Source organism: Meriones unguiculatus, chromosome 1 (genome assembly GCF_030254825.1).
Source record: "Meriones unguiculatus strain TT.TT164.6M chromosome 1, Bangor_MerUng_6.1, whole genome shotgun sequence".
In the NCBI taxonomy this organism is placed as follows: Eukaryota; Metazoa; Chordata; class Mammalia; order Rodentia; family Muridae; genus Meriones; species Meriones unguiculatus.
The window spans coordinates 160708204-160726315 of NC_083349.1; the positions used below are offsets into that span (position 1 = coordinate 160708204).

The 18112-nt window shown below is 41.9% G+C and overlaps 1 protein-coding gene and 1 non-coding gene across 4 annotated transcripts in view; one reads left to right on the forward strand and one right to left on the reverse strand.

The window, feature by feature from the left end:
- Positions 1–18112, reverse strand: part of Anln (anillin, actin binding protein) — a 58842-nt gene that overhangs the window by 40371 nt on the left and 359 nt on the right. For all 3 annotated transcript variants that reach the window (XM_021627446.2, XM_021627443.2, XM_021627445.2), the window contains exons 2-5: positions 11921–12071; positions 9891–10247; positions 6741–7126; positions 1990–2212 (exon numbers count right to left, since the gene is read on the reverse strand). In XM_021627446.2, coding sequence (XP_021483121.1) covers positions 1990–2212; positions 6741–7126; positions 9891–10247; positions 11921–12071 — 1117 coding nt within the window. The remainder of the gene's footprint in view (positions 1–1989; positions 2213–6740; positions 7127–9890; positions 10248–11920; positions 12072–18112) is intronic.
- LOC132651135 (U6 spliceosomal RNA) lies at positions 3315–3417 on the forward strand. The gene has a single exon (XR_009588998.1). It is a non-coding gene; the product is annotated as a U6 spliceosomal RNA (small nuclear RNA).

Genomic DNA, 18112 nt, shown 5'->3' on the forward strand with positions numbered 1-18112 from the left:
GGATTGCTATATCAGGGGCTGGCAACACTTTCCTTCGATGGACAACACAGTAAGTACTTGGGGTGTACCTGGTGTCTTCACAGCTCTTCTACTCTGCATTAAAGACTGAAAGGAGCCACTGGAAAATATAAGTGTGATTTGAAGAGGGAAAGAAAAAGCAAACAGCAGAATTCAATATATGGCCATAGTCTGAGGCCTCCACATGCCATTTATTCCCACTTCAGGTCATGTATCGAACTAGAGTTCAACACTAACATCCACACTGAGTATTTCTGAGGGGCTGGTGATCTAATTCTGATTGTACCTACTAATAAAGAATAATACAAAGCGTGCTTCATACCTAAATCTTAAGTCTTTAGAAACATAGGAGAAAAGAGCTAGCCTTGTTGGGCAAAAGGATGGGTCAGCAGTTAAGAGCACTTGTTCCTCTTGCAGGGGACCTGGGTTCAATACACAGCACCCACATGAGGGTGCACAACCACCCAAACTCTAGCTCCCGGGGATCGGAAGCCCTCTTTTGACTGTGTTGGTCATCAGGCACATAGGTGGTACACATATATATTCAGGCAAAACAACACACACATAGCATAAAATCAATACATCTTAAAAAACAATGTTAAAGAACCAGTCTGATTCCATAAGGACCTTGTAATCATTATTTTTTGGCTTTGTTGTCACTGTTGTCCTCACCCCACCTCCAGCCTGAAGTGATAGAGATTGGACCCAGGGCCTTGCATGCTAGGCAAGTGCTCTACCACTGAGCTCTAACCGGTTTCCAATCCTCATCTGAGAGCATCTAGAAACTGAGTGTGGCTTCTATTTCCTCGTCTCCACTTCTAACATATGAACTATAATCTCTAGAAAAGACTGTGTTTCCCGGAAGTTAAACACAGGCTGGGGCTAGAGCACTGGACAGAGTATATGTATGAAGCGTATGACGCCCCTAGGTTTAAACACTGTATAAAACTGGGATTGGTGGGGCATGTCTGTAATCGCAGCACTGGGGAACCGGGGGTAGGAAGATCTAAAGCCCAAGGTCATCCTTAGCCACAGAGTAAGCTCAGGGGAAGCCTGGGACACATGGAACCCTGTTCAAAAAAGGAGATACACTAAATTAAAAGGGGGAGGGGCAAGGAGGGAGATGGCGAAGTCGGTAAGAGCATTTGTTTTGCAAGTGTAAGGACCTGAGTTTGAATCCCTGGGACTCATGCATAAAACCAGGTGTGATTGCATGTGCTTGAATCCCTTGCCTTAGAAGGGAAACACATATGGCTCCCCCGGGCACTCACTGGCTAGCTGGTCTGGCCAAATGGAGTTTGCAGTTCAAAGAGAACAAGACAAAGAGGAAGATAAACAGTCCCTCCTGCTTTCACATGTAGATATAGGCACACTCGCGTATATGCTCTGATGTATGCATCACTCTCTCTCTCTCTCTCACACACACACACAAGAAACATGGCTCACAATAAATTCTGTCACCATGTATTCTTGCTAACTTTTTTAGTACTGTGTTTCTCAGTCAATAATATATGGAGCACACCAGAAGATAAATTCACATATCACATGTAAATATGATGGAAGCGCTGTACTCTATAGCACCTCTCTCTGCTGTTGGTGTGGAGCACAGACAGGTGCAGCCCAGGAGCCTGATGGCCCATCGTCTCAGCCAAGGTAAAATCAGCTTACTCCAGTCAGAGTAAAGACTGGAAAGCAGTGTTCCACCTACCTAGTTAGGAGACTGGATCTCCACCATTCCCCTAACAGGCAGTTTCTAACTGCATGTGCTTTTTATATATCAAAAATCATAGAAAAATATAGGTAGCCTGATGATAAACACCTAATCCTAGCCTCCTGGCGACTGTGTGGACTATAGATTGAGATACATATGAAGGAGACTTCGACTCTAAAAACAAAAAACAACAAATTAACATAAAATAAAATGTTAAAAACAAGTGTCTTGAATCTATTCAACGGTTTCATGTACAGAACCTGGTGTTGCAGGTTTGTCCTTGGGTTGGGACTGCAGACAGACTTCTCTGTTAGCTGCTTCCTTGGGCTTAACCGCCTGGGATAAAGTTGGCTTCTCACTTGGTTTCAGTGCCTCTGTTTTCAGAGGACTAGCAGTTTTGTGAAGTAGCTCAGGATTTTGCACATCACAGTTTTTAGTACTGGTGATAAATGTAGCAGATTTCACAGGGGAAGATGTCGTTTTCTGAAATATGACAACATATAAGGGTAAACAGTAATTATCATCATAGTATAGATGCCACAAAACAATTTAAGTTCCATTTCCTTGGTAGCCATTACACAGAAATTACCAAAAATATTATTAATTTGCTTTCTAACATATCATGCTAAGTTGAATGGCTTTAAAAATATCAACTTCTAAATGCTGTCATTTAAATTAACAAGCAATTTAGTCTCATAATATATTGATAACTAAGTAGCTATCAGGGATAGGGTCACTCCTAGTTTTATAAAAAAACAATTCTCAAATTATTGGGCTAGTATTTTATTAAATTATATTGTTATTTTTACTTGTATTTTTAAGTAAGTTAATATCAGTTCATTAAGATACGAGTTGAGTATTCCTTAATCAAAGTACTTGGTATAGTATAGAAGTGTTTCAGACTTCGGAAATATTTACAGTGAGGTATCACTGGGATGGGATCCAAGTTTCGTTTTGTTTTGAACTCAGTTTTCTTTTTTCTTTTTAATTTTAAAAAAAGATTTATTTATTTATTATGTACACAATGTTCTGCCTGCATGTACACCTGCACGCCAGAAGAGGGCACCAGATCTCATTATAGATGGTTGTGAGATCCCCATGTGGTTACTGGGAATTGAACCCACGACTTCTGGTAGAGCAGTCAATGTTTGCAACCTCTGACCCATCTCTCCAGCCCCAGGACCCAAGTTTAAACATAAAATTCTATTCCGTTTTACATACAATTTAGACACTGCCTTAAAACAATTTTGGATTCTCTTTAAAAAAATTTAATCTTGTGCATGCTTTGGCAGCACATATACTAAAATTTATCAGAAGATAAATAGAGCATTTTATGGAACATCATCTTATTACTATAAGAAATAGAAACCTTTATGTATATACACAACGTACACCTATATGTATATATGATGGAAGCGCTGTACTCTATAGCACCTCTCTCTGCTGTTGGTGTGGGGCAAGACAGGTGCAGCCCGGGAGCCCGATGGCCCATCGTCTCAGCCAAGGTAAAATCAGCTTACTCCAGTCAGAGTAAAGACTGGAAAGCAGTGCTCCACCTACCTAATTAGAAGACTGGATCTCCACCATTCCCCTAACAGGCAGTTTCTAATGTATTTCTAATACAGAGAAGATTAGCATGGCCCCTGTGCAAGGACGACACGCAAATTCTTGAAGCATACCATGTTTTTTGATTGGTATGGATATGCAAACATTACTTGAAGTTCCAAGCTTCTTCATGTTCCCATTAGTTAGCATTTAGCACTTTATCTTGAAGTACTGCCTTCTAAGAGAATTATCTAGAGATGTTAAATAATGTAACAGCAATGAGATTTATTTCTTAGAAGCATGTTGTATGTGTATGTGTAATGCGATTATGGGTTCTGAGGCTCTGACAGGTATGTGGAGACTGGATGACAACTTTGTGAGGGTTATTTTGGCTATCTTTATATGGTCAAGGTCATGTTGCCAGCTCCGCATACCACAGACATTTCTCAATGAGCTGTCTCATTGATACTGAAATAAAATTAGTTGAAATATTAAAAAAAAAAAATCTCAGAGGCTGGAGAGATGGCTCATTGGATAAGAGCACAGGCTGCTCTTCCAGGATCTGGGTTCAATTCCTAGCACCCACATAGCAGCTCACAACTGTCTGTAACTTCTGTTCCAGGGGTCACGAAGACATACAAGTCAAAACAACAATGTACATAAAATAAATAAATTATTTTAAAAAATAAGTAATTTCGTGCAATAAGAGTGAGCTTACAGCTCAGTGACACAGTATTTGCCTAGCATGCCTTGGGTTCAATTCCCAGTACCACAAATAATGTAACTCATGAAGCAAAGCTCCTTATGGAAAATTCCACTTGTACCATCACAGGTGAGCACGCACAAGGCTTCATTCAGAGTTTGAAGCCTTTCAGATTAATGCTCAATGCTCAATCACCCTAAGTATCATGGACTTGAAAGATGATTATTAAGACTATGTCAGGACCTGAACAGAACACCAACAGCACAGGCTCTAAGAGCAACAATCAATAAATGGGACCTCATGAAACTGAAAAGTTTCTGTAAAGCAAAGGATACCGTCATCAAAACAAAACGACTGCCTACAGATTGGGAAAGAATCTTCACTAACCCTTTATCTGACAGAGGACTAATATCCAGTATATACAAAGAACTAAAGAAGCTGAAAAGCAGCAATCCAAGTAATCCAATTAAAAAATGGGGAACAGAGCTAAACAGAGAATTCTCGACAGAGGAATATCGAATGGCAGAAAAACACTTAAAGAAATGCTCATCCTCATTAGCCATCAGGGAAATGCAAATCAAAACGACCCTGAGATATCACCTTACACCCATCAGAATGGCCAAGATGAAAAACTCAAGCGATAACACATGCTGGAGAGGTTGTGGAGAAAGGGGAACCCTCCTCCACTGCTGGTGGGAATGTAAACTGGTACAACCACTCTGGAAAGCTATCTGGCACTTTCTAAGACAAATAGGAATAGTGCTTCCTCCAGACCCAGCTATACCACTGCTAGGTATATACCCAAAGTTTGTTCAAGTACACAAAAAGGACACTTGCTCAACCATGTTTATAGCAGCTCTATTTGTAATAGCCAGAACCTGGAAACAACCCAGATGTCCATCAACGGTGGAATGGGTACAGAAATTGTGGTATTTTTATACAATGGAATACTACTCAGCAATCAAAAAGGAGGAAATCATGAAATTTGCAGGCAAATGGTGGGATCTAGAAAAGATCATTCTGAGTGAAATATCCCAGAAGGAGAAAGACAAACATGGGATATACTCACTTATATAGACCTATAAGATATGATAAACATAATGAAATCTATACACCTAAAAAAGATAATCAATTGAGCGGACATGGGGTAAGATGATCAATCCTCATTTAGAAAGACAGATGGGATGTGCATTGAACGTATGACAGGAGTCTACTGAGCGCATCTGAAAGACTCTAACTAGCAGTGTTTTCAAAGCAAAGACTCATGACCAAACCTTTGGCAGAGTACAGGGAATCATAAGAAAGAAGGGGAGTTAGTCTGATGGGGAAAGGATAGGAGCTCCACAAGGACCAAATATATCTGGGCACAGGGTCTTTTCTGAGACTGACATTCAACCAAGGACCATGTATGGATATAACCTAGAACCTCCACTCAGATGTAGCCTGTGGTAGCTCAGTAACCAATTGGTTTCCCAAAGTGAGGGGAACAGGGACTATTTCTAACAGGAACTCAATGACTGGCTCTTTGGTCTCCCCACCCCCGAAGGGAGGAGCAGTCCTGTTAGGCCACAGAGGAGGGCTTTGCAGCCAGTCCTGAAGATACCTGATAAAACAGGATCAGACGAATGGGGAGGAGGTCCCCCCTATCAGTGGACTTGGAAAGGGGCACGGTGGAGATGAGGGAGGGAGGGAGGGACTGGGAGGGAATGAGGGATGGGGACACGGCTGGGATACAGAGTTAATAAAATGTAACTGATAAAAAAAAAAAAGACTATGTCAGGAACTATGGTATTTTTTTTAAGATTTATTTATTTATTTTACATATATATGAGCTCTATCTTCATGTACACCTGCACGTCAGAAGAGGGCATCAGACCCCAGTATAGATGGTTATGAGCCACCATGTGGTTGCTGGGAATTGAACTCAGGGCATCCAGGAGAGCAGACAATGCTCTTAACTGCTGAGCTATCTCTCCAGTCCTATGCTAAGGACTTATCCTATGCTAAGGACTTAGCTTATCTTTCTAAGAACCCCATTCCCTGATTTTACATATGGAAAGACAAGCCTTAAAGTAACTTGTACAAAGTCACATTTCTCATTGTTTCAGAACTGGGATTTAAGCAGTTCTAACTCCAAAGCTCCTGTCTGCACTTACAGGCAGTTTTCAGAAACACACTGATATTCTTTTCCTTTTTTAAAAACTGAGGTAATAGTACAGACATTACTACATACATAGAGTAAAAGCTTCAAACACTTCAAAGGCTATACAGTGAAAGTGCTAACCCTGACCTTCCTGCTTGTCAGAGCACCTTCCTTGGCGCAACCACAGATAAAGGTTTACACTATCTCTCTGGAAATAGTCAGTGTCTTATAGTTATAGATTTCCATAAAGGTACTATAATTAAGGGTTAATTTTTAAGACAGCGTTTCTGTCATGGACTTGCTTTATAGACTAGGTTAGCCTCGAACTCAGATCAATCCGCCTGCCTCTGCCTCCCTGAGTGCTGGGATTTCAGGCATGCACCACAATGTCCAGCTTACTCTAGAGTTTTTTAAAAATTTAATTATGTTAAAATTAATATTATTTCAGTCACAAATGTTAATTACCTTAGATAAATTATCAAAACTTACGTTGTCACTTTTTATGAAACACATAAATACGGTGCACATAAAGCTACACAATACGGAGCCACATATGGAGACGACATAGTTATTACCACTTATAACATAAGTTTCAAAAGGCCAAAATGGTATTAACTCACCACGGAGCTGGCCACTGAAGCTTGAAGCGATGACCCGTCGTCAGCGCTCGAAGATGGGGCTTTACTGACAGCAGCATTGCCGTCCCTTTGGGAACAGCATGTAGCTTCCTGCTGAACACTGCTACTATTGATGCTAGCAGATGCTGCGCTTGCAGAGGAAGATTTGGATAAACAAGCAGTACCAGGCTGCTCTTGTACACTATTTTGCTTTGCAGATGAGTGGCTGACATCATCTTCCCAGGAGCAAATCGTAGCAGCAAGGTTAGCCAGACGGCCCCTTCTCCCAACTGGGGTAGCTGAGGCATTTGAAAGGGGTGGCTTGGAAGGTGAGGTAGCCTTTTCCTTAGATGGCATTGGTGAGAAGTGTGAGCTTTCTGATACATCATCTGAAAATATTTTTAGAAAAAACAAAATCCATACAAAATTTCATAGTTTGAAACTTTTTTTTTCATACAGGGTTTCTCTGTGTAGCTTTGGTTGTCCTGAACTCGCTTTTTAGACCAGAGTGTCCTAGAGAGATATGCCTGACTCTGCCTCTGCCTCCTGAGTGCTGGGATTACAGGCATGCCCCACCACACCTGGTTGAAACACTCTTTAGCATGTACTTTTTTACAGTTTTATTTTATTTTTTGATTTTTCAAGATCCATCTGCCTCTGCCTTACAAGTGCTGGAATTAAAGACACGCACTACCACCACCTGGCTTACACGGTTTTTTTGATAGGCTATGGATGTTGTAAGATGCCATTATAGGGCTGGGGTTATAGCTCAGGAGCTGACCAATGATGCCTAACATAAATATCGTGGATAATAGAGGTGCCCTACACCTACACATCCAATACAGCAAGCACTCACCACCTGTGGTTAGAGCACTGAAACATGGCTAGGGGAACTATGAAATCCCACCCTATTTTAACTAATTTAAATAAAAGTTATTTATTAATGCCTATCTGGATATGATGGGTTAAACAACTATTTTTCTGTAGTTTCTTCATTTGGAAATAAATCTCAGATAGTGATACCCAATGAAGGATCTATGCCTGTATGTTCAAAAAGCATGCACACAAGGAAACCAAGGTTTGGGGCAGATCATACTCTGTTTAGACAGTCAAGAGAAGAGACCTCCCTCCTTGCCCTCCTTCTGCCCACGCTTCTACCCCAGCCTGAAATTTTAATTTCACCCCTCTAAAACCTCAGGAATCTTGCTCCAAAAGATTCTTCCTCCTTATAAACTCTTTTCAGCACATAAATATATACTGAAATAAGTTCACTTTAGTTAAAAATAAAAATAAGATGCTGATAAAATGGTTCAGTGAGTATAGATCAGCAGTTTTCAGTCTATGAGTCACAACCCTTTTGGGGTCAAATGACCTTTTCACAGGGGTCACGAAGACCATCTGCATAGCAAATATTTTCAATTCCTAACAGTAACAAAATTACAGTTATGAAGTAGCAACAAAATAATTTTATGGTGGGGATCACCACAACATGAGGAACTTTATTACAAGGTCACAGCACTAGATATGTGCTATCAAGCCTGACAATCTGAGTCCCATTCAGCTGACCCACAGGGTGGTAGGAGAGAAGTGAACTCTGCAAGTTGTCGTCTGGCTGTCACACGAATGCCAGAAACATGCACAGGCACAGGCGCGCGTACACACAGAGACTTAAAAATGATACCTTTAAAATAAATAATTAAAAATAAAAAAGGGAGAGGAGGAAATCTCAAACTTCCTGCTGTCTAATACTAATCAAAACTTCAGTTAAAATGCAGAGGAATGAGGAGCAATGGCTCAGTGCTTAAAAGTACTTCCTGTGCAATCACAAGGACTGCCTTTCAGATCCCAGCACCACATAACAAGCTGGGCACCCTGAAAACCCCTGAGGCTCCAGCTCTGGCTCCGAGGGATGCAGTGCCCTCTTCTCTGCTCCACACAGGCACAGATGTGCAGCTGCACACATGTACACTCAAGCAGACACACACACATGCAAACATACATACTAAACAAGTGTAGGGGCTGCAGCGATGGCTCACGGTGGAAAATACTTGTTACTCTCCCAGAAAACCAGGGTTCGGTACCCAGCACCCACACGGCAGCTTGCAACAGTCCTTAACTCTAGTCCCAGAGGATCTGACACCCTCCTGGGCTCCAACAACGCCAGCAATACATGTGATATGCATACTTACATGTAGGCAAAACTAATACACAATGCAGTCTATCAGATTACTCAGATTGCTTCATTTAGTTCTTGTTATGCATCCAAGTTAAATTATAATATAGAGACTAAAGCACAGCTTGGGTTCCCCATACTTTTGAAATGCTAATCCAAAAGTTTCCCTATCTACATTTCCTCTGCACTTGGGTTCCTTTTTAAATATGATATGGGTATTTCAGGAAGCCATTTCAAGGTTTTTACCAAACAAGTTAGAAGATCAATAAATTTAGTTGTGGTAAAACAACCCTGGTACATAACCACAAAATTGCTTGCATATGGCGTGGTCATCTTCCTGTGTCCAGAACTGTAACAGAAGACGGTTTCCAGTTCAATGTACTGGGGTGGGGAGTATTTTGTCTTGGCATCTTGCCCTACTAAACAGCACTACACACCATAGTGTCTTTACTTGATAAATGAACATATGAAATAGGATTTCCCCAGTATAGAGCTGAGGCTCAGTGCTTTTTCACTGCAAACAGGAAATAATTCAGTTATTAGGTGAAGTTTCTGTACTAGTTAAAGAACATCATCTTCTTGAATAAGAATGAATCATTCTCATTCATTGTTTATTGTTTGTTTGTTTTTCAAGACAGAGTTTCTCTATGTAGCCTTGGCTGTACTGGACTTACTTTGTAAACCAGGTTGCCTTAAACTCACAGAGATGCACCTGCCTCTGTCCCCCAGAGTGCTGGGATTACAGGCATGAGCCACTGCGCTCAGCTCATTCATTGCTTTTATGGATATACTCCTAGTATTTAATCATCTTCAAGCAAAAGCACTTATCTTGCATGCTACTCCAGGCAGGCCTTAAACTTATAATCCTCCTGTATCAGCATCCCAGATGCTGGGATTGCAGACATATTTTACCACATTCAGCTCCACGAAGAATCTTACCAAAAGAAAATCAGGGACCACCCCACCCACATCATTTATACCTGCTATGTCGCTATCCCAATGGCGGCGCTGCTCTGCAAGTTTTTGCATGCGGGTTTTAACTGAGGCAGCGGATGCTTCTGATCTTGAGTTCAGCCCTCTGCCCATGCTGGGCAGCGAGGCTGGGGCCGCCGAGGAATCACTGCCGGCAGCTGGAGCTGGGGGCTGCACCTGATGGGGTGCTGGGGGCTGCACCTGACGGGGTGCTGGGGGCTGCACCTGACGGGGGGCAGGCTTTGGAGAACACGGCTTTGCAGCAGTTGATTCAACAGGTTCTTTATTTTCTAGGTCCGAAGCCTCCACTTCAGTTTTGCCAGAACAACGTTTTTTTGATGGTGATGGTTTTGTACAAGATTTCTCTATATCAAAAAGAACAACAAAAGCCCACGGTGATACCTCTGCAGTTTTTACAGCCTGAGAAACTAGAGGTGGGTACTTAAAAATAAGGTTTCAAGTTTCTCTAATACTTTAGCTACTTTTATTACAAGAAAAATACAAAACTCTTTCTTCCACTAACTTTGAAATATGACAGGAAAAATTTTTTTTAGGCAAACATCATTTTTCTGTTTAAAACTTCAATGAAAATAAATTTAAATATGTTCAAGATGTAGAAGATTTTATGGAATTTTAAGACAACAGGAAATAAACAGCACACACACAAGAATAACCAAGTACTCAAAAAATTTTAAAGATCTCGGAATTCAATCACCTCATTTTAAGGAAGAAAAGTCAAGCCTAGAGAAATTAAGTTGTAGAAAACAGGTTTTATAGACTGGTTTTTGTTTTGTTTTTGAAACCACCTTTCATGGACAATAACTGAAACAGAGCAGAAGAGTGCCTTATGTGAGGCTTGGGAGAGAAGCAGGCTCTGAAGACAACGGAGCTGTCTCAGCCAAACCAAATGGAATCAGCTCTCGTGATGTAAATGTCAATGAACATCGATAGAGCAAGTGCTAAGGGCACCATTCAAAGTAAGGCATTCACTTCTACCCACCAATGAGTCTCAGTGTGTCTCCTGAAGTGAGAGTGTGTATGTGTGCATGCATGCTCTCCTGTGTGAGGGCACAGATGGCGCATGCGCAAATGAAGTCAGAGGTTGACGTGGGTGTCCTCTATGCACTCCACCCCGTCATCTTATACACTGAAGCAGGGTCTCTCGCGAACCCAGAGCTCATCAGTTCCACTAGCCTAGATCTCAGCTTGTTGTGGCCCTGTGTCTTCCTGTGTCCTTGCCAAGGCCCAGAATTTACATGGGAGCTTGGAATCCAAACTCCAGCCCTTACACCTGTGCATCAGAACTTTATCCACTGACCCATCTCCCCAGCTCAGAAAGTTAATAATTTAAATAAGAATGAAAGGTCACTCAGATGGGTCAGTGAGTAAACATGCTTATTGCACATTCCTGGAAACCTGAGCTTGAGCCCCAGAACTCACATGGAAATGAAAATAGAAAACCAATTCCATATAGAGTTGTCCTATGACCTACACACATGCACCATACAACACTTGCCCAAACATACAATCTATTCTTTTAAACAAAGAAAAAAGTAGGAGGTGCCCACTGGAAAGATGGCTCAACAGATAAGAGCACTGTGCTCTTCCACAGGACCTAGAACACACATGGCCAGCTGTATACAACTCCAGTTCCAGGGGATTCAATGTTCTCTTTCAGCCTCCATAAACACTCTACGCATGTGCTGCCCAGACTTGCATGAGGTAAAACACCCATACACATAAAATAAAGAAAAATAAATCTCAAAAAAAAAAGCTTAAAATGTTTTAAAAGAATGTGAATTTCATAGGAAGTCAGTTTCCCTGGCCATCTAACCAATTTTCTCTGCCTGGCTTCTAGTAGATTTGAGGCCTGATGTAACAACCTTGAACTATAACAGAAGGCTGCTCTTGCCCAAGAGGCTACTGCATTTGTCTCCCAAAGTCCAGTTTTTCTTCATACATGATGAAGCTTATGTACGTAATGGGGCTTATGTACTCCAGAATCCATTCCAGTTTTACTTTTCCCTGCATCTTTTACCTTCGCCCCCAGGTAGCGGCTGCTGATTACTCGCTTCTGAAAGTGGCTCTCTGCCTCGCTTCGCCTGCGCTGACCTTGCTGCCGCCACAGGCCTCTCCGCCATTTTTCTCTGGAGATTCTCTCGTCTGGCACGGGTTCGTTCTAGCAACTTCTACAGAGTATCAGATTAAAACACAAGGTTAGTCAAAGGTTCAGAAAACCCCGGATGCTTTCTAAAATCAACAACTGTTACGTGGGATAATAGTCAAACACATTTCAAAGGTAAAATCCCAAGTAATTGAACCAAGATTTACCAAATGAACAAGCACCTGAGCATCAAAATTACTACAATCAATAGAAATACTAACAAGCAGCATATAAATCACTTATGTAAGATTATAAATGCTGTGTGCTTGCTGTTCCAATCAAAAGGTGTAATCAGGGACTAAGGTGAGAGCTTGGTCAGACCCCCAGGACCCTGATAAAGCCAAGCATGGTGGCAAAAATCAAGAACCCCTAGGGAGGATAGGAACAGGGGCATTCCTGAAAGTCACTGGCCAGTGAGTCACGTTGGGTGGAAAGTCCCGACTCAAACCCTAAGGTGGAGAAAGACTAAGGAAGATGTGTGACATCAACCCCTTGCCTCCAGTGCACACGCATACATGCTTGTACACACAGCCATGAAAACACATACAAAGCTAATCTGTGTCACCACCTGAATCTGGCTGGCTGCCTGGACTTATGATTCGCTTTCACTTGTCTGAAATAAAATATGGCTGAAATAATATGCTATATGATTTTCAGTGCTAGGTCCCAAAAAGTCTCGCGGTTTCCGCACTCTTTCTTGGACTGGCACATCACGTGACAAGCCCAGGTCTGACATGCTGGAGAAACAACCCCAGCCAGCATTACGGCACTCAGCTCCAGATAATCTGTCATAACACTAAGAACTACATGACCAGACCCAAAACCAATAGACGGCCAGCCCAGCTGAGCCCAACACCAGCTTCCGCTCACTGAAAAACAAAGCGGAGGAACGGGGAGAGTGTGGGGAGCCTGCTCAGTAGGCTAGAGCATATGCTGCAAAGAGTCACACTAGAATTTAATCCCCGGAACCCACATGGACGAAGACTGTTTTCTGAGATTCACATGGATTCACGTCTGTGCCTGATAGACGTGCACTACCAGCCATACTAAGAAGTAGGGAAATGTAATTTTGTGTTTGCATGTAAATATGCATACATGCATCTAACTGCATCTTTTTTTAATCATTTTTTTTATTTTTGGTGATTTTTTTATTTTATTTTATTTTTGTTAATTACACTTTATTCACTTTGTATCCCCCCATAAGCCCCTCCCTCCTCCCCTCCCAGTCCCACTTCCCCTTCTTCACGAATACCCCTCCCCAGACTCCTCCATTAAAAAAAAAAAATTTAACAGAAAGTAATTGTTCCAGTCAGTATGCTAGGCAGAAAAATGATTCCTCAAACCTGGTGCAGTGGCTGCGCCTGTGATCCCAGCACGTGGGGAGGCAGAGGCAGGTGGATCTCTGTAAGTGTGAGGCCAACCTGGTCTACAGAGTGAGTTCCAGGACAGCCAGGGCTACACAGAGAAACCCTGTCTCGAAAAACAAAACAACAAAATGGTCCCTCAAAAATGCTTGTGCTCTGTATCTTTGACCTACAATTTTGGTGATGTGATTAGGAATCTTGGCATGTAAACATTACCCTGTGTCATCTGAGTGGACCCAAGAAAATCCCAATGGTTCTTAGATACCAGCGGGAAAAAGGCAGGAAGACAGATCAGTCAAGAAAGATGATGACAACTGAAGCTCTGAAAATGGTCAAAGGTGCCAGAAGCCACGGCATGCAAAAAGGATCTAGAAGCTAGGAAAACCTAGGAAACAGACTTTCTCCTAGGGCTTCACAGAAAGAATGAAGTCTTACCCACTCTTTGTGACTTGATAAACCCTTTTCAAGTCTACGACCTACAGAACTGAAAACATTAAGTCTTTACATCACTACTTTTTCATTTGTTTGTCTTTGAAGACAGGGTCTCTCTGTGTAGCCCTGGATTTCCTGGAATTCATCATGTAGACTAGGCTGGCCTCTAACCTGCCTGGGATTGAAGGTGTGCGACACAATGCCAGCTTAAGACCCTAAATTTACAATAACCGGTTACAGCTTCCAACTAATATACTCAGATCTAAAGTTGTGACAAGCAGGAAAAAATAACTAGTCTTTCATAACACACTTCCCAAGGAGAAAAATGCTAAATATTCTTGTGTTTATTAAATAAATACAAAAATATCATAAAATAGTTGTAAATTCAAATCTTAGCCACTGGATAAAATCATGAACACTCTTTTTTTCTCACTGTGACTCAATAGACATTCCTATTTGAATCAATGTGTTATAAAAACAATTTATTCTCCCTCGAATGTATACTATTAAAGAAGAACACAGATAATCATTTACCTGTATATAGAGAGCAGTGATTCATACAGACTTGAGGACTCAGCTACATTTGACCTGAGTGGAAAGCCAGCATGGGATACAAGGCTAGGTCAAGCTTAGTCTTGGACACAAGACTGCTTCAGACAACACAGACCGGGAACTAAACTCACAAGTTTAGTTAGGCACAAGTTTCTGCACTTAGAAACTTCTAACTTAAGGTTCATTGGAAGAAGGGACAATAAAAATGCTGTGTGCATTTAAAATATTTTACAAGTGCAAGACCTTCATCCCCTAAAGAAGTCTCCTCCAACCAATTCAAAAGTGATCAGACTGGTCTACAAATTCATAAGGGTTTGATAATCTCCCTCATGATAAAATGTATCACTCTGAGAAAACAAAGTACCCTGATCATATCCATGGATGGACACACCCAACATTCCTTCTCTTCATCAAGCACGTGAGTCAGCACAGCTCCATTGGCCAGGAGCAACGGTTCACACCAGAGGAATGTGGTTTTGACATTCAAACACACACACAAATGCTCTATTGTTTGCAATGGATTCAGAACTCACAGATGTACAAATAAAATAAAAATTTAAATACTCTAATTAACAAAATAAAGCTAGTAAGTGCCAAAGAGTTTTTATTAAAGAAATAATCTGTCTACATTACATAAATGTAAGTGCTTGGTATTTTAAGTACACCTTCATTCTATTGCATCATGAATTTAAAATTTTTCCTCCAAGGAAAAAAAAATCGCAGCTTCAGGAACCAGTCGGTGAGATGGCTGGAGGATGTAAAAAGGAAAGCAGTGGGAGAGAGGAATTAGTTAAAACAAAGTAAAATGACATATCTGTATGAAAATGCTGTAATGAAAGCACACCTGTAACCCCAGCACCCTGGGAGGCAGAGGCAGTGGGCAGTGGGCAGCATCGACTAGGGTCCAGGACAGCCAAGGCTACACAGAGAATGCCTGCCTAGAAAAACAAAACCAAGCCAAAAAAAGCTGTAGTGAAACCCATTTAGTATGCTATGTTAATTTTTTAATCACCCCTTCAGTGGGGTGTGGTATTGTATACCTATAATCCTTGAAGATGGAGACTTGTGGACCAGGACTTCAAGGCCAGCCTCAGCCACAGCAAGCTACAGAATGTTGGAGACCAGCATAGGATACCTGAGATCTGATCTTTTTCTGTGACAGTTTCGCTGGCTGTCCTGGAACTCACAGATCCTCCTGTTTCTTCCTCCTAAATCCTGGGATTTAAGGTGTGCTGGGACTCGGCTACTGCTCAGTCTTCAGGAGGTCCTATGTTTAAGCCCTGATACCAAAATTAAACTTCTACCTGATATGTAATTCAACAAGATGCTTTTGAATATGTTTGATGTTGGAGACAGTATCTGGGAACAGGAAGGAACAGTCCATGTTCTGGAAAGAGACACACTCAGCAGGTAAGTGCAGGCGAAATGAGTACTGAGCAGCGATTTTTGTGGTGAAGCTCTAGAGATCGTCCTACAAACTGCAAGTATTAGTTAATAAAGCAGAAAGGCAGGTAAAGCGAGAATGAACCGAAGCACGGGGAATAAAGGAAAGAATACTTACCAGGACTGTAGCATTTGAGCAGGAGTTACTAAAGAGTCCTGACATTAATGAAAAGAGTTAATTTCTGTTTTGTTTTATGACGGCATTGGTTATGAACCACCCCGGGATAATAAAAAAGAAAAAAAAAAACCTCTCAAATAATTTTCTGTGTTGCGTGGTTTTGAGTAAGACCCTTACTGAAAAAATTATTTTATACTGACATTCATTCAGTCCTTTTTAGAAAAAAACCTGATTCGGGAATTTATTTCACAGTACAAAAATGTTATGAACGCTATCGCTTGAGCACCTTTAGCTGGAACTCACTCGGTGTCATCATTACCAATTAAGGAAAAGATTTCAAAGCTGTTACTCCAACTCCAACAGACCTAGCTTTTTATAATATAAACCACACATTAAGGCATGCACATTTCCAAACAGATTCTAAAAGGACCCAAAAGAGAAGCTTTTCAGCTGAGTTTTGCACTCAATTTAAAAGGCCATTTTTAAATGAAAGTACAAATTTCAACCAAATTTCCAAAGTATTTTGTTCTTGTCAGTTACTAAGGAGAACATAGAGCACTATTCAAAGTAATTTTATTTTTAGTAACAAAATATTTTAAAATCAGTATTACCTAGAACTGTGGCGATTTTACTGACATGGAAGTTTTAGGAATGTTTTCAATAAAAAATTCAAACTCATAGGCAAACAGACACACGTATATAAATATTTAAACTTTGTCTCAAAAATGAATATATATATTAGTTGCAGTTGGAGTAACAGGCCTTGAAGTCAATGATCCTCAGGCCTCTGCCTCCTCAGTGCTAGGATTAAAGGCATGTGCCACCACAGCCTTGCTCACATAAAAATATTTTTTTAATTTAATGTTAAGTGGACAGATATTTGGTGAATAATCATCTCTGCTCTCTATAGCTGCTACAAAGTATGTCCTCGAATTTTTTTTTTTCCAATTCACTGATTTTTATGTGTCTGGGTGTTTAGCCTTCAAATATGTCTGGGTAACACATGTGTGGTCCTGGAGGCCAGAAGAAGGCTTTGGATCCCCTGAAAGCGCAGTTACACCTCAGTGAGGAATGAGTGCTGGGAACTGAACCTGGGCCCTCTGGAAGAGAGGCCACTACTCCTAACGGCTGAGCCATGTCTCCAGACCTCTACTGGAAATGTCAAAGTCGGCAGTTGTGTTTCCCTCAAGATCACTGAGAACTTCAAAAGGGGCGTGGGGGTGGCACAACTTCAACACAAAGTTTCGTGTTGAAACTTTTAGCTGTTGACACCCTTAACTATTATCCGGGGATCACCTTACAGAATTGTTAGCTACACCTCCAGGAATAAATTATTGTATCTTCTATGACATTTTTCAATGCAGTACAGAGACACTGTACGCCTACTTTGCAAAACTAACAACACAGTCTTGACATTTGAGCAAGAGCTTAAAGAAAAAAAAAAAAAAACAGGAACTGTCCTGAAATAGAAAAGTGGGCAAACGGCAACAGGAAATTCTTGAGTGTCCGTGCACAGCTGTAACATTACATTAAAACTGGAGGTAAATATTAGAATTAACAACGCAATCTCGACCCTATCTCCGAGGAAGAGACAAGGGAGGTATTGTTGACACGATACTCTCCATAAACACTGGACGGTTCACCAACCTTACATCATAGGCTATTAATTTGGGTTCGTACTGAGGTGGTTAAGCACAGTTTCCTTTCAACCAAGTGTCAACCCTGCGTGCGAGCCGTCCAAAGTCAGCAGAGCAGGGACGTCCGCAGAACTGGAGGCTAAAGCACCTGGCTCATTGGCACTTGGATGACTTCATCTCAGGATTCTTAAGTGCGCAGCTCCTCTGGGCCGGGCCGACCCTTGACCGCTTCCCTTGGGATTCCCGGCCCGCAGGAGTCACCGGGCAGACTCCACCCCGCCAACTACTGCAGCTTTTGGCCAGGGCCCGTCCCACCCCGGCCCCAAGCCGCGCTGTCCCGGAGGAAGCGGAGGGCTGGGGCCCAGCCAGCGAGCTCACACCGGGCAGGCGCCCGCCCTGGGCGGAGTGGAGGAGGCGAGCCGCCCCGCGAGCTCGGGGCTGGCGTGGAGGTTTGGGGGCCCTGCCCGGCCCGCCTGGCCCAGACCCCCCGAAACAGCCGGGGCAGCGAGGCCGGGGCCCC